Source organism: Marmota monax, unplaced genomic scaffold (genome assembly GCF_021218885.2).
Source record: "Marmota monax isolate L192 unplaced genomic scaffold, Marmota_monax_Labrador192_F-V1.1 WCK01_AAM20220418_F8-fsc00001, whole genome shotgun sequence".
In the NCBI taxonomy this organism is placed as follows: Eukaryota; Metazoa; Chordata; class Mammalia; order Rodentia; family Sciuridae; genus Marmota; species Marmota monax.
This window is the reverse complement of record NW_026693777.1, coordinates 24496690-24521418: the sequence shown is the minus strand read 5'-3', so window position 1 is coordinate 24521418 and position 24729 is coordinate 24496690. Positions and strand designations below refer to the sequence as shown.

The 24729-nt window shown below is 39.4% G+C and overlaps 1 protein-coding gene across 1 annotated transcript in view; it reads left to right on the top strand.

Moving 5' to 3' along the window:
* Nucleotides 1-24729, top strand: part of Prkch (protein kinase C eta) — a 214404-nt gene that overhangs the window by 95267 nt on the left and 94408 nt on the right. Inside the window, exons 3-6 of the mRNA XM_046461187.1 lie at nt 15395-15545; nt 17772-17806; nt 21529-21617; nt 23125-23254. Coding sequence (XP_046317143.1) covers nt 15395-15545; nt 17772-17806; nt 21529-21617; nt 23125-23254 — 405 coding nt within the window. The remainder of the gene's footprint in view (nt 1-15394; nt 15546-17771; nt 17807-21528; nt 21618-23124; nt 23255-24729) is intronic.

The window sequence follows — 24729 nt, the reverse complement described above, 5'->3', positions numbered from 1 at the left end:
TATTCCTACACTTATACCTTATTATGTATAAATTGTAAATGTATTCATTTACTTTATTATCATAAATCAGCCTGGTAACCCAGGCTGTTTCTTGACCTTATCTTGACAAAACTTAGGGAACTGATAAGATTGCTACCTTCTAGACAACTCTCAGTGCCTTCCTGTGACCTGTGAAGGAAGGCCTGTATTTACTTCCTGTCCTGGTCTGCTATTGTCTTTTTTGAAAATCTTATACCTACCATTCTGTCATATTTACTGTGGTCTAGCAATAGTAATCGTAGTAAACGACTTGTGGGTACCTGAATGTGGCAAACTTGTTCATACTGCTTCTTTCTAATTCATTGAAGCACGATTTCATCCACCCATTTCTTTCACTCTGCATACCTGCTAGGTGCCCTCAGTCCCCTAGCTCCCATTCCAAGCAGGCAGATGTGATGCTGTGGTAAGAGCTTCGGTCTCTCTGCTGTGGGAGTTATCAAGAGGGTAATTAAACCCTGACTTCAAGGAATATGAGGCTTTGCCAAATAGGTCCTTTCAGTGGCAGATGGGGTGAGAGAGTTGGGAGAGGAAGGCAGAGACTAGGGCAGGAGTGGATTCAGGCCAGGTGAGGATGGATGAGTGATAAGTTTTGGTGGTGGGCAGGGCCAGCTGGAGGTGTCTGGTTTTGCTGACTTTGCCTAAGGCTTGATGTCTGCCATTCAGTGGTTGTTTTTGTTTTGTTTTGGTTTTTGGTTTTTGGTGCTGGGGATTAAACCCAGGGCCTTGTGCATACAAGGCAAACACTCTACCTAGTGAGCTATATCCCCAGCCTTCTCTGTGGTTTTTAAGTAGGTGCATGGTAGAGTGTGGCTCTCTTGGGCATTTCCTGTCCCCTTGGTACTCTGTTGCTTGGGCCTTAGATTCAATTCAGGCATCCCCATCTCTGCATGTGCTTCAGATTACTAGGCACCATCAGGGCTCCTTCCTCTGTCTCCTCAAACGCTGGACATGTGCAATAGTGATAAAGCAACAATTGCTTTTGTATTTTATCTGTTTATTTACTTGTATGTTCTTCCCTTTGGACCACTGGTACTCAGGGTTTAAAATGCAGATTCTTGGTTCCTACACTAGTTATTCTGATTCAGTTTGAGATAGAGTTTGTAAATCTCTGTTTTGTAACAAACAGAAGTCTCTGTGATAGGCTGTGAGCTTATTGAAGGTCCTGGTTTTACAAATGCACACGGACATACACACTTTCTCTTTTTCATGCTTACATTGGTGTTTTCTAGCAGAGTTCCTGGTACAATTTTGCTTTGCTATAAATGTTTGCATGAAACTGCCCAAATTTATGCACCAAAGTGTGTCACAGCATGAGTTAAATCTTATAGATGATTCTAAGGCCAATCCCTCTCACAGCATCACTGTGTCACAGTTGCCCCTTGAGATGGCCTTGGAGAAGCAGGCAGTCCCACTGAACCACAGCATCCTAGAGAATTGGGAACAAGAGATTTCAAACTTGTATTTTATAATTTTCAGCAGCACTTAGGAATAATCCACAAGGGCACCGCTAATTGATGTTAAACACTCGTTATAATAGATCTCGGGAGAACACAAATTGTAAACTCTAGCTCTGAATTCCAAGAAAATTTGTATTGACTTCAGGGCAAAAGACAAATATACCCAGGGCACAAGCAATTGTGCAGGATTGTGACCGTCACCTGGAGCCCTGTGCACAGAAGAGAATCGGGATGTGCCCTGACTGCCCAGGGAAGGGAGAGAGCACCTTTGGCTGGATAGGTCTGCAGATGCCTTTGGGTGGGGAAGCACTTTGCTAGAAAGGTGAGAAGCCATTCTAGGTGAGAGTGACGTGAGCAGAGCCTTGGCAGGAGGCAGGGTATGAGTGGCAAGGACACCAGTTTGATGGGAACACGAGTTTGTGCAGGGGGCGATAATTGTTATCTAGCGGGAGATGCTGGAGCAGGTGTCTCCCCACCCCCTGAGAGGGGAGGTAAAATAAAAGATTGGAAAACACTATAGTTGAAGATATATGGCACATTTGACAATTTAAGTCTTGACCTCAGATCCATTTAATTAACCAAGGTCACAAATTTTTCCATCTAAGATAATAAGCCACACACTCCTCTTTCTGGAGAGCCCATACTAAACTTGACTCCAGGTCAGTGGAAGGCAGCCCAAGATGCAACCTGGGACGGTTTCCTTTGGTCTTTTCATTTGGAGGAATGTTTACATGTCCTTGCCTGTTCCGTGCATACGCACTGCCAAGCTGTCACAGCGCCTGTTGTGCAATGTGTTTGTCACCACCTCCAATGAAAACAAGAAGAAAGTCAGAACTGTGACTTCCTTAGTTATTAATCCAAGACAAAGTTATTCTAGACACACGATCTAGAGTAAAACTGTCATTGCTGAAGCGAGACTCGGCTTCTTCACGAGTCTGGGCAAACAGTGTCGGCAAGAATGTTTGCATGAGAGGTGTCATTTCTTAATAACCTCGTGATCCAGGGTATCTTCTTTTTCATGGTGCGTGGCAATTTTGCCCCAAGGAAGTCCAATAGGTCTTATGTGAATATTCCTGTTTTGTTTAGTTTGTCACAAATCCTAGAAAAAGACAGCCTTCTGTTGTTTACGTAGTTTTAAGTGGAAAGCTACATTTTAAAACAGTTTCGGTTCAGAATCTCTTACCTACAGTGACAGTGTGAAGCCACGTCCCCCATCTTTGTATTCACATAGGAATTTTATCACACAACTACAAGAAAATGTGGAAAGTTCTGTTTGAGGAAATTTGACTCTTTCATCTCTCATGAGTTAGGGCTTCAGGAATGTGGTTTTCTAAAGTGGATTAGAAAGAGTTTGTGGTGGGGAATAGCTGAAAGCAGCAGAGGCTTTCCTCTCGAAGTCCCACTCTATTACCGAGTTTATGCCAGAGGCTGAGAAGAGCTAACCTACCTTTCCTCTGATTTGAGGAAAGGTTGGTTGACATCTGATCCACTTTATTTCTGTGTCTGGGTGGAACTTTAACTTCACCCTTAAGCACCAGAAATGTCTTGCTTGGAGTTCTTAGTTTAGAAAAATGAAAAACTTTTATATCTTTCAATTGCAGAAAATATTCCTAATTTGATTCTGAGATTCAATCATTGCTCTATAAAACTTTCTATATATATATATATATATAAAATTTCTAACTAGCCCTTTCCATCTTTAAAATACTCTTTTTGGAGGAGGCAAAGTAAAACTTTCAGTAATTATAGTTTTGTATTGTTTTATTTTTTTTCTTACTTAGATGGTTTAAGGACTTCTGAATACCCTAGTTTACTTCTCATTATCCTGTATTCCAGGTTCAAGGGCAAAGGTTAAATATAAATTCTTATAGAAAGCAAAATTAATTAATTAATTTAAAAAAAAAGAAAGCAAAATTAAAGCGAGAGGGAATTATCTTCTAATTGTCTTAGAGCTCCTATAGTGTTACAGGAGTTTCCAGTTCATCTGGGGAATAGAAGGAAACACAAAAAACTGCATTCCTTACAAATCAAGTCAAACTGGCTCCTACCATCTCATTCAACACAAATAAGAAACTGAGAAAAAGTAGACTTGGAGGCCAGAAAGAGGACAGGCATCTTTAGGCCTCTTTGTTCAGAATGACTATGTTAACATCAAGGAATGAATTTGTAAGTCTCCAGCTCAGATCGAAACCTATAGAATTGAGTTTATTCTGTTTTTCAAGGACAAATGGTGAATGTTTACAAATGCTTCACACTCACTGGAAGAGGCATATGTTTCTTTTCTCAACAGGAAAACGTTGCTAAATTCTTTGAACAAAAAAAGTTATACAAGACAGTCATGGCTTAAGTGAAAGACAAACAACTCATTTTGTTTACTAAGAGCAAAAGATTTGAACAGACATTGTCTCAAAAGAAGAAATATGAATACCCAGTAAGCACAGGAGAGCGAGCTCTAGGTTTTTAGGAATTAGAGAAATGCAAATTCAGACCACAATGAAATATCCTGGTCCTGGCTGCCTTGAACAGGACCAGCAATGTTAAATGGTGAGACTGCAGAGCGCTAGGAGTTTTCATGTTATTGGTGAAAGTGCAATATTTTGTACTATTGTACAACCACTGTGAAAAATGGTCTAGCAGTTTCTTACAGAACTAAATGATCCAGCTATTCTCTTCTTAGGTTTAGTTAAATACGTATCTCCTTGAATGGAAAATTGTCAATCATGGCATTCCCCCCCCCCCTTTTTTGCTTAGATGGTTTTAGTACTGATGGGTAAAAGAATGGAAAATTTGGAATATTTTCCTTAAAATGGTCCAGAGAGGACATGTAGAGAAGAGAATATCATCCTATCATTCCTCTCAGTTCTTTAGTGAATGATGCACATTGTGTATGCATGTTTTAATTTCATTGGTTATTATTATCTTGTGGTAGTCGGGATTAAATGCAGGGGTTCTGTACCACTGAGCTACATCCCTGGCTCTTTTAATTTTTTTCATTTTAAGACAGGGTTTTGCTAAATTGTTGAGGCTGGCCTTGAACTTGCAATCTTCCTGCCTTGGCCTCCCCATAACTGGCCTTACAGGCATACATCACCACACTTGGCTATTTTAAAGCTATGCCATTAAATATATACAAATATAATACTGTTATGGTCTGCAGTAGAACAAATCTTTCATTACTATGTTACCATAGCTACTCATTTCTAGTAATACTCTTTCTCCTCTAATGAGTTTTATCTGACAGTAATGTTGTTACTCTACATTTCTTTTGACTAGTGTTTTCTTTGTATCTTCTTTCATGCTTTTAATTTGCTTAATTTTTTCTGTGTTTTAGATATGTATCTTATAAATAGCAAGCAGATTTCCTTTTTCAAAACTTGATTTGAGATTCTCCCCACCTGACTCATGCTACCTGTTTCACTCCCTACCCACCTCTAGTTTGTAAAACACAGCCTTTTTCAAGTGGTTATACCTGGAACTTTAACATGTCTGTGTAATGAAGTTAGCTACTACTTTACCTCCTACTGAGCAATATAAGAATCTAGAATGCTTTTAACTCTTCCTGGTCACATTCTTCCTGGCATGTGTGCAATTGTTTGATAGCTTAGCTTTTTTTTACTATATTATAATAAACCTTTAGATTAAAACTCCAGACTTTTGTTAATATGGTGTGTTGAGCTGGTACCAAAAATGCCATAGAAGATGAAGTCATATTTCACTTCTTTTTGTTGTTGTTGTTGTTGGGAGAGGGTGTACCAAGGATTGAACTCAGGGGCACTCAACCACTGAGCCATATTCCTAGACCTTTTTATATTTTATTCTGAGACAGGGTCTCACTGAGTTGCTTAAAGCCTTGTAAATTGTTGAAGCTGGCTTTGAACTCACAATCCTCCTGTCTCCACCTCCCAAGCCTCTGGGATGACAGGAGTGTGCCACAGCACCTGGCCATTTTTTTCACTTCTTTTCCAGCAATTTGTTTATTCATGTGTGTGTGTGCGTGCGCGCGAGAGTGCGTGCGTGGTATGTATCATCTACTGTTTTCTAGAAAAGCATAAACTCAAGGCTAGGGCTGAGTTAGTATGGAAATAGAGGAAGAACCCTTTGAGTGGACTTTAAGAGAATCCATTTGTCCTTGATCAGTGAGTAGAATGTGCTCTTTTTGGTAAAAGGGGGATAACAACAATGGATCAAAGAGGAGGAATTCATTGCAAGTCCAAAAGTCTACTTTCATTAGAGGTTCAATCCCTGTCATTATCAAACCTTGTTTATACTGCTTTTTGGATTTTTTTTTTTTTTGGTACCAGGGATTGAATCCAGGAGCACTCAACTACGGAGTTATATCCCAGACCATTTTATTTTGAGACAGGGTCTCAAATAATAAGTTGCTTAGGGCCTCACTGAGTTGCTGAGGCTGGCTTTGAACTTGAAATCCTCCTTCCTCAGCCTCCCGAGCTGCTGGGATTATACATGTGCGCTGCTGTGCCCAGCTATACTGTTTGATTTTAAAGAAAATCAAACAAGCTTAATTTATTCATCTCTTTTTAATATTATTTTGTTCCTATTTAAGGCATCATGAGATTGTCCAAAAACACAAACAAAAATACCAACCTGGCAGCCATTATATACGTTTTGAGTTAGTTTCTGACAGGAAGTGTCCATATAATATAAATAAAATTTGATTAAAGTAGCTGTCTTTTTGCCTTTTTTTTTTTTTTAATATACAAAAACAATCAACCAAAAGTAACAGAGGATGCAAGCCCTTATGCTAGCGCTGCAGGAAATTTGGTGTGTGATAAAGGTATTTTTTTACCTTCTGTATTGGGTTTTGAATTCGTCTTTGCAGTGAGTAGCAGGGCAGCAGTTTTAAAAATGCTGGTGAACCAGCCACAGAAGGGAGCCGGCCTTGCTTCATTCCAGCTCTGCGATTGAGAGGGAAATGATTGGGAATCATGCTCCTCGTGGCTCAGATCTTGCAAGGTTTTTCCAGAATCATAAACCCAGCGCTTCAGAGATCAAAAGGGACCTTAGAAATCTACTAGTGGAAAAGAAAAAAAAAAAATGAAAGGGAAATGGAATAAGCCAAACTAAAAGGCAGGATTCTTTTAGTACTCAGCAGGAAACACATGTTTATCTGGAAAAGATTTTGGTTGGACAGGTTGTTTGTATAAGATTTTTTTTTTTTTTTTTTTAAAGTGAGGAAGGAAGACCAACCTGAGCTTGGGAAATGGGTTGGGGGAGGAGAGAGCAGTCCCTATGCTTGAAGTGAATGAGAAAAACACACAGATTTCCAAGGGAAGCTTGATTTCCATGGGAGAACCTGCTCATACTATTGGATCTCTTTGAAATTATGATGTGTGCTCATTTCGTAAGATATGCTGATTAAACGGTAACTTCACTATTAGTGCTAAGAATAGAAGCAGTAACTTTTAAAAGGACATGGAAAGATGTTTAGCATACATGGTTGGCAAAGCTGCACACAGAATATAACACCATTGATTTAAAACTGTGTCTGTATAGCATGTATGTTTGGCATGTTTACCAAGCTATTCAGGGATTATTTTATAGTAAGATTTAAGATGATTTTTAAAAGGAAAATTTTCTTCATAGTCTCTTGTGTCTTTTGCATTTTCCATATATTTTTATAAACAAGGACAAAGACAAAAGAGGAAAAAGAGAGATCTCATATATTGCCTGTGCTCTCAATCAACATCACAATAGCCACATTGTCCTCTTAACATTACAGGTATAAAGGTGTCAGGAGAACAGGGACTCCTGAATAGGGCATTTTCTCCCTGGTTCAATTTAGTAATCATGGATATAAAATTTTTTTTCCCCAGATAGTTAGACAAGACTTACATTTTAAAGCATATAAAACCAAGATGCATGATCTAACTTAAGCTTAGAGCTCAGAGTGCTGTTTTGAGATATTTTCCCAATGAGATGACTGAGGGTAATCACAAGGATGTACCCCCAAGTGGTCCAATCCAAATTTGATGGAATAGGAGCTCTTTTCCCATTATCCCGAAACCTTGTGGGGATGTTTCACTGAGGAATATTTAATTTTCCCTTTTTAAAAAGTGAAGGATGAAGAAGTGGCAGTTGGAAGTCTATTTATGGATGAAATCAGTCAAGGAAAGTGAAATACTTGTAGAATCACAGCAAGCGGGTAGAAATTTTTAACATTTTTGCAGAAGGGAACTGTAGGATTTTTACAATGAATGATAGAGAATGGGAGGGAATTTCTGTCATTAAATTGAGTGTGCAGAAAAGAGATCATTATTGTAAAAATGTTCTGCTTAAATTTTATTCCACAAAGAGCTTCAAGAAACTTATAGAAAATATATATGGCAGTAGAATATAAATAAGAAATCAGGACCAGGGTAAGTATCAATGTGATAGTGTAGCAGATATGGATGCTTCACCCATATTTCCTCTCAGGCCATAAAACAAGGCTATAAATGCTGGGGAATTAGTGCCCTACTTCCCCTACAGCCACCACCAGCTGATGGTGAGTGGGAGCTTGAGGGTAAAGATCTAGTTTCTTCCTCCCCTGATTTTATTTCACCAACTCCTTGAAATCCCTAAAGGGGTTGAGCATTGGTTATCCACACTGGAAACCTGTCCAGTGATATATTTTTGTGGGTTTCCTTTCCTTCTCTCTCTTACTTCTGTAAATTTTGTTGCTTCTGGGAATTATTTCTCAAATAAATTGTAGCTAACTCTTGATATCTGTGGAGGATTGGTTCTAAGATCTCCCATGGATACCAACATCCATGGACACTCAATTCCTTATGTAAAATGGCATAGTATTTGCATGAAACCGACACACCTCTTCCTGTGTGCTTTAAATAATCTCTATGTTACTTATAATACCTAATACAATGCAAATGCTATATAAATAGCAAAAAAGTCTGTGCATGTTCAGAACAGATGCATTTTTTTTTTCTTTCAAATAGTTTAATCTGAGTTTTGTTTGAATCCATGGATGTAGAATTTACAGACTCAGAGTGCTCACTTTACTTGCAACTGAAGTGCTTTTCCTGGGGGAATCTAAATGATGACAGGTGTAGATGGAATATAACAGGATGCTCAGTGAGAGAAGAAGGATCTGAAGATGTATCTTAGGATTTTTGTCTGGATGACTCCAAGGACAGTGGTCTTATTATGAAGGAGGAAGAGGAGGTCAAGGATGTGGGAAAAGGGGTCCAGTCCATCAAATATGAAGTTCTAGATAATTTGGGGAATTGTTGAAGAGATGCTGGGAAACTACTTAGTAATAAGTTTAGTAGTTAGAAGCCAGAGCTGGAGCTGTGAATTTAGGAGTTGTCAATGTTAAGGCAATTGTTGGAATTTAAGAGAATATATGAGTCTCTGAAGAGATGAATGGACATCCAGAAAGATCTGGAGGATGGCGTGCAGAGAACCTCTGGACAAATGCATGTTTAAAAATTGGGTAAAGCTGGGTGTGGTGGCACATACCTGTAATCCCAGCACCTTGGGATGCTGAGGCAGGAGGATTATAAGTTCAAAGCCAGCCTCAACAAATTGGCAAGGTCCTAAGGCAACTCAGCAAGACCCTATCTCTAAATAACATATAAATAAAAGAGCTGTCATTATAGCTCACTGGTTAAGCACCACTGGTACAGAAAAAAAAAAAAGATTGTGTGGAAGGTAAGGGCCACTGGAGAAAAAGAAATTGTAGAGTGAGGGGGAACCAGATGCTATGGCTGGAGCCCAGGCTCCTTTCTTCAAGATCTGATATGGGGAGAGTGGAGTTTGTACAGATCCCAGAGGTGAAATCAGGGCCCTGTTCTCCTAGAAGAATGACAAAAGGCTTTTCCTATGGCTCCTGATGGAACTTTGGTGCCGTGCTGGCAGGGAAGGCTGCAGAGATGGGAGAACAAGCTCAACTGAGTCCTACCCCAGACAGTCAAAATGGTCACAAATCGTCTTCCTTCTCTCCTCTTGCCAATGTCAGCAGTCTATCGGCTCACAACATGATAGGTGCATGTAGGTGGTGCTTTATCAGAAGCAAGCTTTGCAGAGCACCTCTTTATACCTTCTGTAGAGCTGGATCTCAGAATATGCAAGTCTAATCCTCTACCTGAATTTGGAGATTACTATGAGTCATATAGTTAAGCTCCTTCCAAAAAACATAGATGGTTCTCTGCTACTCAGTATCTTGGGGGTGGGGGGGTTGCTGCATTTGTAAATCGTAAAACCTTCAGTGCCACCCTGATTACTGGTGCCAGCTTGAAATCCTGGAATCTGGTCTCCATCCTGGTTTGCCAAATTCTCCTTCCTCCTCTCTCCAACTGCTCATATCAGTCCCTTTATGAAGGTTTATGGAATCAATCAGAGGCCTAGATGTGTAATTCTGTGATTTCTTCTTCACACTACATCTAGTAAATGCTCCCATCACTGGTGGGGTGTGCTTGTCATAAAGACTCGTTTATTTTATGGGTTTGCTTGATACGTGTTCTGGTCTTTCTCTGTTTATATCATTGTCTCAAACAGGGATCACCCATGTTTACATTTATTTTTTCGCACATTCTTCATGCCAACAGCTCTGTGATCAGATGGTGGGTTTGTTCTGTGTGTTTGATCATGGTAAGCAAAATTCTCTTGCATTAACTCATAACCTTTCAGAGTTGTATTTTGGAGGCATAAATAAGCATAATGCTTTCTGGTTCTTTCTGGACTAGTATCATTTCCTTAACTCTGTGATTTTCCTGTTTATTTTTCTCACAGTTGTTCCCTCTCATGTGCAACAAATGATAAAACAACTATCTCAGGAAGAAGAAAAAAAAGACACTTGATAGTGCTACTTGGTAGTGCAGTAATAATACTGAGTCTGGCGTCCCCAATTATATCATCAGCTGCCTGACCTCACTGAACCTTCCTGTTAGTTTCTGTTTCCAGAAAATATATTACTTTCCAGGGATGGCAGGAGACCCAGAGAGTCTAATTGCGAGTCATTTCACTAATAAAAGATGCAATGTGGTATGGCATTATCCAGAGAGCCCTGGGATAAATGCAAGAATGGAAGAGCCCCAGGCTGGTCATGGCCCTGGTTAGCTAGATGAATCTTGGACATGTCATTCAACTTCTCTAAGTATTGATTTCCTAGGTAGTCATTCTTCTTCCAGACAATTAGACACTAAATTAAAAATTCTTTCTGTTTCTAGAACTGCATGGCAATGTGAGGTATGGGTTTTAACAACAATTGTAATAGGTAACAGTTAATACCTGGCAGATACTTTTCCAATTGTGATGCATTTATTAACTCATGAGTCCTCCAAATGACCCTATGAAGGACATACTCTTCTTGTTCTACAGATGAGGAAACTGAAGCATGGGTCATTGAACAACTTGCCCAAGTCACCCAGATTATAAGGGAGACAAGGAGGATTCACACCCGGGCTTCGGATCCCAATGCCTCAGCCACTGCACTCTCCCACCCTGCCTGTGGTTAGAAAGGCCATTGGTCTTTCTCTGTACAACTCTTTATAAAGACAAGCCACAGAGCAGGCCAAACCACAGTGCTGTTAGGCAAATTCAGCTTCACAGAGTTAAATTGTATTTTACATGGAATCAAAGTTATTTCTTTTGTGAGTTTTATATCAGTAATTCTGGAAATGAAATGCCAACCCACAAATTTTCTGTCTCTGATTTAATTTGCCTACTATGATTTGAAAATAAGGAACTATGATCCATGTTATTGTCCCACATCAGAATGTTTCAAATACCTGTTTCTGCTGCTGGAATATAAAACCTTAAATTGGGATAGTCAGAACAAAAGACTAACAAGGGTAAAGTATTTGCTGTTTATTGAGATAAAGTTAAAACAGTGTTATAGGGGTTTCAGAGATACAGTCATCTTTCTGAAAACCTCATATGGCAACACATTTTCGTCTAGTACTTTTGCATGTGAAAACTTACCCTGGTGTAGTTTGGTGACTCTAGTCACTTGACCATTCTAAAGTTCTCAAAACCAGTGTGTGGGATGACAAAGTTTTATGAAATAGAATTTTAGTTAAGAACAGTTAATCTTCACTATATTCTGTTGAGTTACTCTGCACCTTGTCAATGGGATGGCTTGTCATAACCAACTCCTGGAGAGACATGGGGCTGCAGGGCTGCTGACCTCTGGAGACTGGAATGTGAATTCCCCTGTTGGGACACAGCCAGCTTCCTATTTACTTAGAGACATGGGGCTCCTTTGGAGCCAAGCAGAAGTTGTGATGCAAGTTTTGGCTGCAAAGCATGTCAGGTTGCCTGACGTGTTTAGTTAAAATGTGATCTGAAAGATTTCTCAAAGCCCTAGTTGGTTGAAGGCACAACAGGATTAAATATTCTTTTATCGTCCTTTTAACTGAGTCCTAAGTAAACAGGAGGCCAGTGTAATGAGGAGGCGCCCTCTGCGTTCCGATAGTGAAGTGGGTGTCAGTCTGTAGCTGGGTGAACAGTGCATGGGGAGAGCTCTATCCTGCCCATGGTGTCAGTCAAGAAAACAGTGACAAGGGGAGCCAGTGGGGACTGTTTTTTTATGTGACTAAATGTCTTGCAAATTCCTAGGAGTGTGTGACTGTGTTCATGAGTGTGTGTGTTTGCTTTTTAAACACAATGAGGCACATGGGCAAAAGAATGAAGAAGAAGAAAAAGTCAAGTTTAGAGACTGTGGCTATGTGGGGTGCGTGGGAGGGGCACCCAGGACAGAGGTGAAGGAGAGAAAGGTGGCCTACAGAGTGGTGGGGTAAGGGCAAGGACTGAGGGGCACTCCCAGGCTTTGTGGAACAGGTTAGAAGCATTTCACCTGGTTTAGGATTTGGAGATGGTGCTTGGTCCCTTAGGCAGATAGGCTGAAGATCAGTCTGTCTTCATTAGGTGGGAAACAGAGGAAGGGAAGAGTTTTCCAGGAAGGGCCAAAGGCAGGAGCGAAGGTGTCAAGATGTGAACATCCTGGTGGATAGCTACAAGAAGATCTTTCGAAATCCTTATGGCTAGAAGGAATCAGCTGGAAAATTCACAGGTTGCGATTCTGTTGTGGCAATAGCTACTGAGGAAAAAAAATCGGATTCAATTAATGAAATATTAAAAATGCAAGTGAGCTGACCTTTCAGCCAATCTTTATAGTATTAAAGGATTAAATAAGTAAGTTCTTGGTAATTAGAGCCCCAGGGAGAATTTAATTTGCATCTAGGTATGACGAGTGTTTAGTAATTCAATACCAAACTTACTTTGGTCAGTATTAAAGCTGTGTCTCACTCAGGCTGGTGATGAGTTAGGTTAGCTATGGGGTGATACCTAATGTTATCACTTGCCAACCAATGAGTATTAAAATCTGCTCACTTTGGGCTTACTAAATGAGTTCTGAAGGTGTCATGGAGGAGGCCAGGGTACTATGGTGACTTCTATGCTTATGTGACTTTTGTCCAAAATTTTAGGAACCTGTCAGGAGTATTGATTATGACACTATCCTCATTGGGCTGAGGACAGGGATATAGTTTATGTTCTTAAGACAGACAGGAAACCTGAGAATGAAAGTAATTAGATAGCTTGCCACCGATTGCACACACCCCAAACACAAAGTGAGGCAGGTATAAGTTTAACTATGCTAGAGCCTCTGAAGACATTGTTTTCTTAGCCAAATTTATTTGGCTGTTTCTGAATTTTATTCTCTGGAATTTTTAATGTAGACCCTACTTGTATGTATAAGAGAGACAGGATCTTGCTGTATTGCCCAGTCTGGCCTCAAACTAGTAGACTCAACCAGTCCTCCCATCTCAGCCTCCAGAATACTGAGGACTACAGGTGTGCCATTGTGCCCCGATGATCTTGCTTTTTACTGGTAGAAGAATGTAGCATTTGACACCTGGATTGCATATACATTCCTGTTTACTGGTGTTTTTATAGAAACAAAAGTTGATTGCTGAATGAAAGGAAATGTACTTTTAAAACTTTGACAGATATATTGTCAAATTGGCCTCCAAAAATTATTCCTGAAATAGCTACAGTTTTTTTTTTTTTTAAGGTGCCTGGTTTTGTGCTATGCACTTTGAATGTGTTACTTCAGTTGGTCCTTGGAAAAACTTCAGGAGAACAGCACCTCCCCACCCCCCCCTAGTTTGTAGGTGGAAATCCTGAGGTTTGGTAAGGAAAATAGCCACTGGGGCCCAGTCAGGACCGTAGCCCAGTTATATTCCTACTAACCCTGGTCAAGACGGACACTTTAGCAATTCTTGTAATATTTGTTAATTTTAGAGGTAGCAGATGACTTGGTTCTTTTTTTATAGATATTTTTTAGTTGTAGATGAACACAATACCTTTATTTTATTTATTTATTTTTATGTGGTGCTGGGGATCAAACCCAGTGCCTCACCCAGTGTCTCAAACCCAAGTGCTCTACTGCTGAGCCCCAGCTCCAACCTCAGCTCCTGGTTCTTAAGTCTCCATCTTGGATGGGATTGGAGGTCTTGGCCTGTGTGTTGGCTATTGGTGTTTATGGTCTTATGAATTTTTCTTCATATTTTTTGTCCCATTTTTTCCTGGATTGTTCACTGTTTTTCTTAACGATTTCTACACATTATAAATAGTAACCTTTTATCACATTTTGCCAATCCTTTTTTCACCTACTTATTTTTTTCAGCTTTCTGCTTTGGGTCTTTGGCCCAAATGGAACTTTAAATTTCTTAAGTTGCAAATCTGTGAGTCTACAGGCTTTCGACTTTTGTTATCCTTATTCCATTCTAGGAGTATAATATTTTTCTGTGTTTTCTTCATTTTCTATAATCTCCTCCCTAACTTGTATTTGAGATTATTCTAGAAATTGAGTACAAAGTCATAGCCAAAGAGGAAGAATAAGTTCTGGTGTTTTGTGGCACAGGGGGTAATTATAATTAATGATGTTGTACCACATAACTCGAGATGGGTAGAGGAGAGGATTTTTTAATGCCCTCTTCACAAATAAATGGTAAATGTTTGAAATGATGGATATCCTTGAGTGTCCTAAGTTGATAAATTCAGTGTATAAATGTACTGAAATATTGCGCTTACCCTTTAAAGTTGTATAATTATGTCAATTAAAAAAAAAGAAAAAAATATATTTCTTCCAGACTTTAAATTTTATAAGCAAATTATTCTTACATGATTCTCAAATCTCCTTTTTGTATCATTGATTTACTTAAAAGTATTATCAAATATTTAAGTTTTGATTTATTAATCATAAGTCTCTGCCAACATTGGAAAAATTCTAGTATAACAATATAGAAGACATAATTTATTATCTTGATAAGGTACACAGTTTCCAGACTCTTCAGATTAGAAGCCACTATTTTTAAAGGTGAGATTAGAAAATTTTGGACTGCCCAAAGTTGCTTTCTATCAGTCCAGGGTAACAGAAGTGGTTCTGTACCAACTGCTCTGGGACACAGCTCTTGTAGCCTGTGCCATGGGCAGTTCCCTTGTTCAGTTTGTGAGGACACCAGAAGTAAAGGGAAAAAAACATAAGAAACTGCTTCACCTGCCAGCCATTACACTCCAAAGAGAAACATAAGGACCCAGACATCTAGGCTGAGTCTGGGAAGGCATGTTGCTGCCCATAGGGGAGCCTAGGATCCTTGGGAAACTCGTGGTTTGGGCTGGGGGATTGGCCCTGAACAGCCTGTTATCATCAGGCACTGGGATCTCACATAAGTCTAACCTCAAAATGGAAGGGTCCTCAGGTTTAAGAAAAGTAAGGTGTTTTTTCAGGATGTTTTGAATCTTGAAGGAACAAAACACTGGGGAAGTATTGGAACTGTGAGACTTTCTCATATATTAAGTTTTTCTTTCATATATTAAGTTTTCATATATTAAGTTTCTCTTTCATTTTTATTTTTTACCTTTATTTTAATATACAGCCACTCTCCAGAGAGACCGAATCTTCAAACATTTTACCAGGAAGCGCCAAAGGGCTATGCGAAGGCGGGTCCACCAGATCAACGGACACAAGTTTATGGCCACATACCTGAGGCAGCCCACCTATTGCTCTCACTGCAGAGAGTTCATCTGGTGAGAGATCCCCTGGCTTCCCCCTCCTAAGACCCTCTCTCTATCAGAGGCTCCCTTTGGTTCTGTGTGATATCAGGAGAAAGCATGATTATTAAGAACTGTTTTTAGGATCTGATTTTTGCCTCCTCTTCAATAAGTTGTCTGAGTAATTTTGAACCCCATCATCAAGGAAAAAAGAAAAGATCTCAATAATTTCTAGATCCAAGTTTTAGATATTATTTATTTTTCCAATTATTTTAGTAAAAGTGCTAATGAACTGGTCAAAAGGCATAAATTAGAGAAAGAAGCTGGTGGGTTAATACAGAGATAATCAATAAATTAGGTAATTAGCCTGGGAGGAAAAAAAAATCAATGGTATTGATCTTAAGATGGCATGAATCATGTGATGAGTTATGGGAATTAATTGTTGCAAGGAAACTAAATACCCAGTAGTCTTCAGCCTCATGGTATGTAGTGGAAGGTAATGGCCTGAAGTGATCCTATACTGTCATCTAATCCCAGGCAATTAGGGACTAACATAATCAAATAAATTCTAAAGATTCAAGGCAGTATCTTTCAATACAAAACTATAACATAATATAAATTTAAACAGTGGTTATCTTCAGTTAGAGACAGAATTAAGGATGTTTGCTGTATATGGAAAGAGAATAAAGAAACACCCCCCATCCCCCCACCCCCACCCCCACACTGGTGAATTTATATATGCAGCATCTCAGTTGGAGAGAGAGGTCAGTAGTACATGAGAGGAGGTCTGTTAGTGACACAGACTTTAATAATTGTATTTAATGAAGGCAGAAACACTTAATTCAGAGTAATTTCTGAATATTGATCAATTATTTTGGACTTCGATTTTGTGCTTACTTTGGATTTCTTCCTTTTAGCATGAGAACCCAGGATTACTTAGTGTTTCTGGCGTTTTTAATCAAGAATAGAGTTTGAGGTCCTAAATGGGCTATTGCTATAAAGCTTACAAACGTGTTGTAACATTTATAATCTTCAGAAAAAAATCATATTATGTTTTCCATTGAAAAAAATAGTATCTATGGCGTCTTTGAGCCACGTTCCCTTCTGAAGAGTCTGCCCTCTGTAGTTGGCCACAGTCCCAGCCCCCCTCTCTCTGGGTTGCCCAGCTGCTTTTTATTTCACGTCACACCATTCTCTTCCCTCTTTTGTGTGACCTGCCTGGTCCCTTCGGGCTTTGGTGGTGATGACCTCTGAACTCAACTAATGTTCATAATAGAAACATACTTGATAATACCTCTGAATTTTTCCCCCAAGGGAACATTAACTCCTCAACCAGCCTTAAAACTTATGACAAATGCACACACTCACACACATTCTTTCTCACTTAAAATGTTGGTTTATTTTATTTATTTATTGTGTGTGTGTGTGTGTGTTTAATAGTATGAACTCTGACATTGAATCTTATCACCAACTGGGTATGTGAACTTCAGTTATATAACCCACCACTGTCTTCTCATGTGCAAAACAGAGCCAATGATTTTATTTTATTTACATAATAAACTTTTGCATAGTACTTAAAGTTTAAGGTACTTTAAGCATTTTAACAACTTGTTCTATCTTTGTGATAAACCTGGGAAGTAGATACTGTTATCATTATTCCCCTGTATACATGGGAATACTATGGCTCAACAGAGGTAATAACTTGCTCTAAATCACAGCATCTGGCTTTGGAGCATGTGCTCTTAACCATCTTATTATGTGTGCTTACCTCCCATGGATTTCAGGAGGATTAAATGAGATAGTAGCCACTTGGCCCAGGGCCTGATAGGTTTTGTAAAACATGGTCTTTGTTAATGAGAATGAGGATATCATCATCATCACCCAGAGAATGTATCAGGGACAAATCCAAAGTCCGAAGGAAGGGCATATAGTAGCAGCACTTCTGCCCCCCTGTGGACTCCAGGGGTGATGTGGGCACAGGGAAGAGGGAACTGTGCTGGACTCACTGTGTCCTTCTGTATGTTTATTTCCTGTCTGTTCATCTTTCTGTGTATGTGAGGCAGTAAGGTGATGGAGGAGCTGTTTGGTGAGGCTCAGTTGGGGTGGGCTCAAAAAGCTCATCGTCTTTGCCTCTTCCCTGAAATTGTGTTTTCATAAAGAACTGGAGGATGAAACTTATTTTCTTTGAAGGACTGTAATTATAAGAGGTTATTGCTGAAATGTTTGACTAATGATGATTTCTTTCTCTATTGTTTTGAACAGGGGAGTATTTGGGAAACAGGGTTATCAATGCCAAGGTAAGAACACATTTTTTAAAAATCATGTTTAATCTTTTTCCTATGTTAAAAATGATTATGTTAAGAGAAAACAGGATACATTCCATTAATATTGTGATTAATAACTATAGGTCAAAGGAGACCCCTGTATAGTTATAACTCCTTAGTTTTGGTTAGATCTTGGCTGCATTTTAGACAGTGTAGAGGGGATGTTTTTATTTCTAAAGCCAGAATACCCGGTTAAGTTTCATTGTTTAAAGTTTTGTCTGTGCAATAACAAGAAAGTACTAAAAAGTATTGCTGTTTTGTGAGTACAACCTTGAATGTCTAAGATAAAGTTTTGTTTTTCACATTCAATTGTCACTAGGGTTGAGAACTAGCACAATACTGTCTTCATTTAGTCTGCTTAGGGAATAGAAAGCTATTATCCAATTTTTTTTAAATTTTCTGATTTAAAAACAATAAGGAAAATATTCAAAATTAAACTAATAATGATCTTGTGTTACTACACAGTAAATTTATTTTGATTTTCACAATTCTAAGATAAAACCTATTTGCTAGTGTTCCAGTTGAGGTGGGATGAAATGAAAGACCCTGTTCTCAAGTGGTCTAGCTGGGTGGGATCAGCCTTGGCCTATGCTTGGGTCTCCCTTACCATTGGCTTCTTTATCACCCCATGGTTCGCATCTATAGCACTCGTTCTTTTGATTTTCACTGTGCAAATTATTGACAAACGAACACTACATATCCTACAATGGTAATCTACATGTAAATGAGAAAATCTCACCTTCTCTTCTGCAGGCGAATTAAAACATTATTTTCCTTAGAAAAACTGAGTAAGATGTAGTGGATCTAACTTTGATTTTGATATTATGAAAAACTCCATTGACTTTTCAAAGTTAAAGAAAACTGAATATGTAATCAATACAACAGTAATAATTGACTTAGATGCTATCATTTCAGTCCTCAATGAGAAGGTAGTCCACAAGCCAGGTTAGTACCATTCTTTTGCCTGGCCTCCCCAGCACAGGATGTATAGTGATACTCATCTCACACATACCAAGATCAGTTGAGCAACTCTGAATAGACAAGACTATAGTTTTGAGTGTAAAAGATGTGATTTAGAATATCTGTCTTGTTACTTTATTTTCTTTTTTTGGTTTATTTGGTCGCTATTTTCAGTGGGTCACCTGCTAGGAAAGAACATTAGTCAGGAGACATGAGGGATAGTTCTTTGTTCACATCTTGCTAAGGTATATAAGACCAAGTGCTTGGTTGCAGAAAGGTGTACCATGCTAACACCCCTCAGAAGCAAAGCAGACTTTAGAGCAAGGAAAAATTATTGGGGATAATGTTATGTAATAATAATGGAGTCAGTTCTCCAAAAAGACATAACAGTGCTTAACATCTACATACTGTTATACACATATATGTAACATATAGGCCTCAAAATATATGAGATTAAAAAATGATAGAAACCAGGCCCAGTGGTGCATGCCTGTAATCCCAGTGCCTTGGGAGTCTGAGGCAGGAGGATTGCAAATTCAAAGCCAGCCTCAGCAACTTAGTGAGGTACTGAGCAACTCAGTGAGACTCTGTCTCTAGATCATTTTTTTTTTAAAGGAGATGGGGATGTGGCTCAGTGGTTAAGCACCCCTAGGTTCAATCCATGGTCCCAAACAAAACAAAACAAAAACCCTGATAGAACTACAAGGAGAAATAGATAAGTCCACTATTGCAGTTGGAGTCTTTGGCCTCTTAGTAATTAAAAGTCTGAGCAGGCATAAAATGAGTAGGGATGTATTTAACCTAAGCAACCCTGTCACAACTTTGTCCAATTGATATGTAATGAAATATGCCATCTAACAATAGCAGATGACACATTCTTCTCAAGCCCTGAGGAACAGGCACCAACAGAGACCACATTCTGGGCCATTAAAATGTAAAAGAATAGAAAGCATATAAAGCATCTTCTCAGAGCACAAAGAAATGAAACTAGAAATCAATACCAGAAAGATAGTTGGGCAAACTCCAACTATTTGGAGATTAAACCACACATTCTAAGTAACATGCATGTGTCAAAGAAAACTCAGGAGAACATAAAAAAGTGCCTTGAATCAAGTGAAAATGGAATATAATGGGATGCAGCAAAAGCAGCACTCAGATGAACATTTATAGCAATAAGTGCATATTTTAGAAAAGAAGAAAGATTAAAGGTAATAGTCTGAATTTCCACCTTAGGAAACTAGAGGGAGAAGACAAATTCAAGCCTAAGTTGAACAGAAGAAAAGAAATAATAAAATCAGAGCAGAGATCAGGGGAGTTGGAAACAGGAGAACAATCGAGAAACTCTATGAAAGCAAAAGCTGGTTCTTTGAAAAGATCAATAGAATTTATAAATCTTTTGCCAGGCTGACCAAGGAAAACAAAACACACACACACACACACACACACACACGCCTCAAAAACCAAGTTCTTTCTTTGTGAAAGGCGGGATTGAGATCCCCTGTAGAAAAAGACCAGTTCTCTGAGCACTTTCAATGTGGCAGTCCCCAGAATTCAACCTGGTGAAAGCTAGATGTGTGTTCAGGCCCAGTGCTGTTTGCTGACATGTCACCTGTCTTTGTGTGATTAATCCTAAAACGTTCCACATGTCTTGAGGGATCTTAAAGAGATGTATATTTTTATACTGCTTCAACACGTGTGTTTATCCTTTAATGACAAGCTCAATTCCATCTGCACTATGTCAGTTATCTGGATGAAAAGGAGGAAAAAATATTACTCAGAAAGTTCTAAATATTCAGGCAATTGATTGAGACATTCAGCAAACATTTAGTGGATACCTACTCAGCACAAGGCATCATGCTGGGAATTCTAGGCATGGTGGGGCTGCATGTGGAAGGCTTGATGTGAGGGGTCAGGCTAAGGGCTGTAGAAGATCAGAGGAGGGAGAGATGGTTTCAGTGTAGAAGGGGACCAGACATAGGCTATTTTCATGGAAGAGGTTTTTCTGTCTGTTTGTTTATCTATTTTTGATATCAGGGATCAAACCCAGGGGTACTCAACCTCTGAGTCACATCCCCAGTCCTTTTTATTTTTTATTTTGAGACAGGGTCTTGGTAAGTTGCTTAGGGTCTTGCTAAATTGCTGGGATTGGCTTTGAACTGTCGATCCTCCTTCCTCAGCCTCCTAAGCTGCATGGTGGAAGAGGTTTTTTCCTTTTATTAGTTGTATCTTATAAACTTAAGATTTAGTTAGTTGATAGTCTAGAGATGGTAAAGGACATAGGCAATGTTTAGAAAAGGGTGAAGATGCATTCTAAAAAATATTAACTAACTTTGTTTTTATTGGAACAAATGATCCCATAGAAGAAAGATAGCAGGTAGACTGGGGTAACTTCTAGAGGGTTTGAAACCTGGCTAGAAATTTTGAGCACTATTGATTGGCCATTCCATGAGATGCCATTGGAAATTTTAAATCATGGTGCAGAGTTATACTGTGGGAAGAGCCCTCTGGAGGAGGAAATAAGCTCAGGACTTGAAGAAAGATAATTTGAGCATGGGCGAAGATCTCTGTTAAGATATGGTGAAAGAGACAGGAACATGGGAGTGCTGGCTGCCACCATGGGGGGCAGATGTCCAAGTTGAGTCACTTTGGCCTGGTGCAGCCTTCGTTGACTCTGCTGCAACTGGCGGGACTGTGAGCATCTGATAAATGTGTAATTGCTGGATTTAATTTCCTAGTGTGCACCTGTGTCGTCCATAAACGCTGCCATCATCTAATTGTTACAGCCTGTACTTGCCAAAACAATATCAACAAAGTGGATTCAAAGGTAAAAGGTTATTAGTTTGCTGATTAAGCACCTACAGGGTGTGTGTGTGTGTGTGTGTGTGTGTTTGTATATACACATGCATGCATGCTCTCTCTCCCTTCTTCCCTCCCTCCTTCTGAATGTCTTTTTCTCCCCTCCCCAATTTCCCTCCCACAATCTGTGAGCCCAGGATGGTATTAGAATTGAAATTTCTTTCCTTTTTAAAAATGTTATTACATTTTGTATTTCTGTTCTTGTGTTGCATGGCCTTGCCTTCTGAGGGGCAAGTGATCAGCTGGGCAGAAGCTCTATGGATCCATTTTACTAATGTGGAGACAGCTGTAGGGCTGACCACCCAGATTGGCATGCCCAATCTAGCCTTTATTAGTGATCTTCTCTGTGAGCTCAGGATGGCCCATAACCTCTCTGTGTTGCAGTCGGAAAACAGGATCAATATTCCCCTTATGCTTATTTTGTAGGGGTTTAAATGAAATAGAATTGACAAGTATATTGTTAACTGCACATTCTGCTTCCTAAGAGATTGTTGGCCTCCTCCAACCTCTTAAGAAATTTCAGGAAGGATATATACCTGTATGTAAAAACAGGGACTTCATTTCTGCCCCTCATATTGCATTTGGCTAGAATAGGCACACATTTCAAATTCTGGTGGGAAAAGCAATGGAGTATCGCTGACACTTAGCAATGGATTTGCAGATGCTTTGGAAAATCTGACTCTTGGACGCAGTGGTTGTTTAATGTACACATTCAGGATTGTTAAGGAGTTCATACAGGGAGGTATGAGCCACAGCTTTTATGAGAAAGAGGGCTGAAAAGACTCAATAGGAATAATAATTGCTCTCCTCCTTGTCATTTTCGGACCTGTCATTATTGCTTCAAATTACAATGTAGGCCATAGAGCATACAGCTAGTGTAATTATTTGCCAGAAACAGTATGTGAGATTAAACCAGGAACTTTGGGCTCTGATTATTAGAATGCAAATGCCAGACAAAGGCTGGAAGGGCTGAATAATGTGGCCACTTTAATGTCGCTTTAGAATGACTTCCTTCTGTGATTCCATGTCTTCTGAGTGCCTTCTTTTTGTTCCCCCTTGTGACACAACATCTAAAACTTATAGTGATAACAAATTATATAGGGTATAAAAGACCCATTTAATCTTGAAGTCAAAACCTTCTAGGAAATAGGATTGGGTGTTGAGGGGATTGGCAGGGAGAGATCTGTGGCTTAAATATAAAAGACAAAATGAAAATCTTGATTTCTATTTATCTCTACAAATGGTGGATGTTCTAATATACACCTCACATATCTGTCATGTCTTGTTCATTAGAAAATGTACTAAGTATGGTTAATGAGACCTGAGTAATTAATGGGAGCTGAGTATAGTAAAATAATATACCCAGCTCAAATGTCATTGTAACACTTTGCATTTGGTAGGCTCCTGTTATCGTTTTTATAAAAGAGTTGATATGAAATTTTAATTCTTGTCCTCTCGGTTTTTTTTCCCCCCAGATTGCTGAACAGAGGTTTGGAATCAACATCCCACACAAATTCAGCATCCACAACTACAAAGTGCCAACGTTTTGCGATCACTGTGGCTCCCTGCTCTGGGGCATAATGCGACAAGGACTTCAGTGTAAAAGTGAGATGCTGAGGTTCTGGGAACCCACTTCTTCATGAGAACATCATCCTACTAGATTTCATAGTTCTGTAGGCTCAGTATCTGACCTAGGACTGAGAGTTTTAGATATGTTGTATGTTAGCATCTTAATGGTTTTATATTATGTGCCCCTTGTCAAGCATGTGAAGAGAACTACATCCGATCCCTAAATTAACATAGAACATTAAGCCAAATGTTAAATTCAATAATCTAGCTGCCTATCATCTAATTGTTGTTGAGTGCAGACTAGGCATTATGTTTTTAAATAGGTATTTGAAAGAAGAAAAATGGGATGTTGGTTAGAGGTGGAAATGGTGGGAGGTGAGGAGGTGAGATGGCCAAGAGAGAAGATTGCATTATGAGTAAGAACTGGTGGGAGAGTAGGTCTGATGCCCTCACCAGAAATAAGGAGGAGTGGAGTTGTCAAAGCCTAGCAGGAGCTGCCCTGGGTCTTCTGCAAGAGTTCTTTAAAGGAGGTTGTAGGAGTAGGTGGAATAGAGAACACTGAAGCTTTGATTGTGGGCTTGCATCTTACCAACTGGGCTCAGCACCTTTTGGAGCTTTTGCCCTTGCAAAGGCTCTATGGCATTGAGGGCTGATCCCTGTCCTATAAGGAATTAGCCTTGAGTCATCTCCCATTGAGACATAATGATCTGTTGTGGGTTGCACCTGAAGCCTCATTAGATGCCTCCTGAGTCTCTGGGCCAGGGGAGCAATGGAAGAGGTAGAATTGGTGTGTGTGTGTGTGTATGTGTCTGTCTGTCTGTCTAACCAACTTCTATTTTCTGCCTAGACTTACCAAACCTGCTTCTATAGACAAAAGGACCAATCACATGTCATTTAAAAGAGCGAATTCTTCAACCTTTTTAGAACACCATTTAATAATTATTTTTTCACAAAACTAAAATAACAGCTTGCTCATGTATAATTTTTAGAGTTTGGGGTTTTGTTGCTGCTTGACCTCAGCTTGATGGTCTCACCTAGGTGTGAGTGTCCAACCCGCCAGTCACTGTCTGCTTTCCTGGGTTGTTGCTTGTGTGCAGAGCCATGCAGGGCTTCATCTGCATTGCTTTTGTACCTGGTGGCCTGAGGACCACAAGCTTGCAGTGCTCTAGCTCCTGTAATGTTTGTTTTCATCGTCCTGAGATGGCTTTGAAAGGCCACTTGTAGGCCTTTGTGTCTGCTCTATCTAGTCTTCCTGAGAGAGGTGAATTTTCCATGAAGCTATGAAGGTTAAATTTAAGATTCCCTCTCTACTTTATTTAGCATGGTTTTTCTTAGGGCTTCCTAAATTGCAACAATTCAAGTCCCATAAAACCTGGGTTTGTGCATGCTTCCAAAGAAGGGCTGACTCCATAAAATAGAAATTGGTTGCATGTAGCTTCAGTTCTACCTCCCATCAGCAGGGCCCATATCAAGAATCTGTCTGAGGGGCTGGGGCTGTAGTTCAGTGGTAG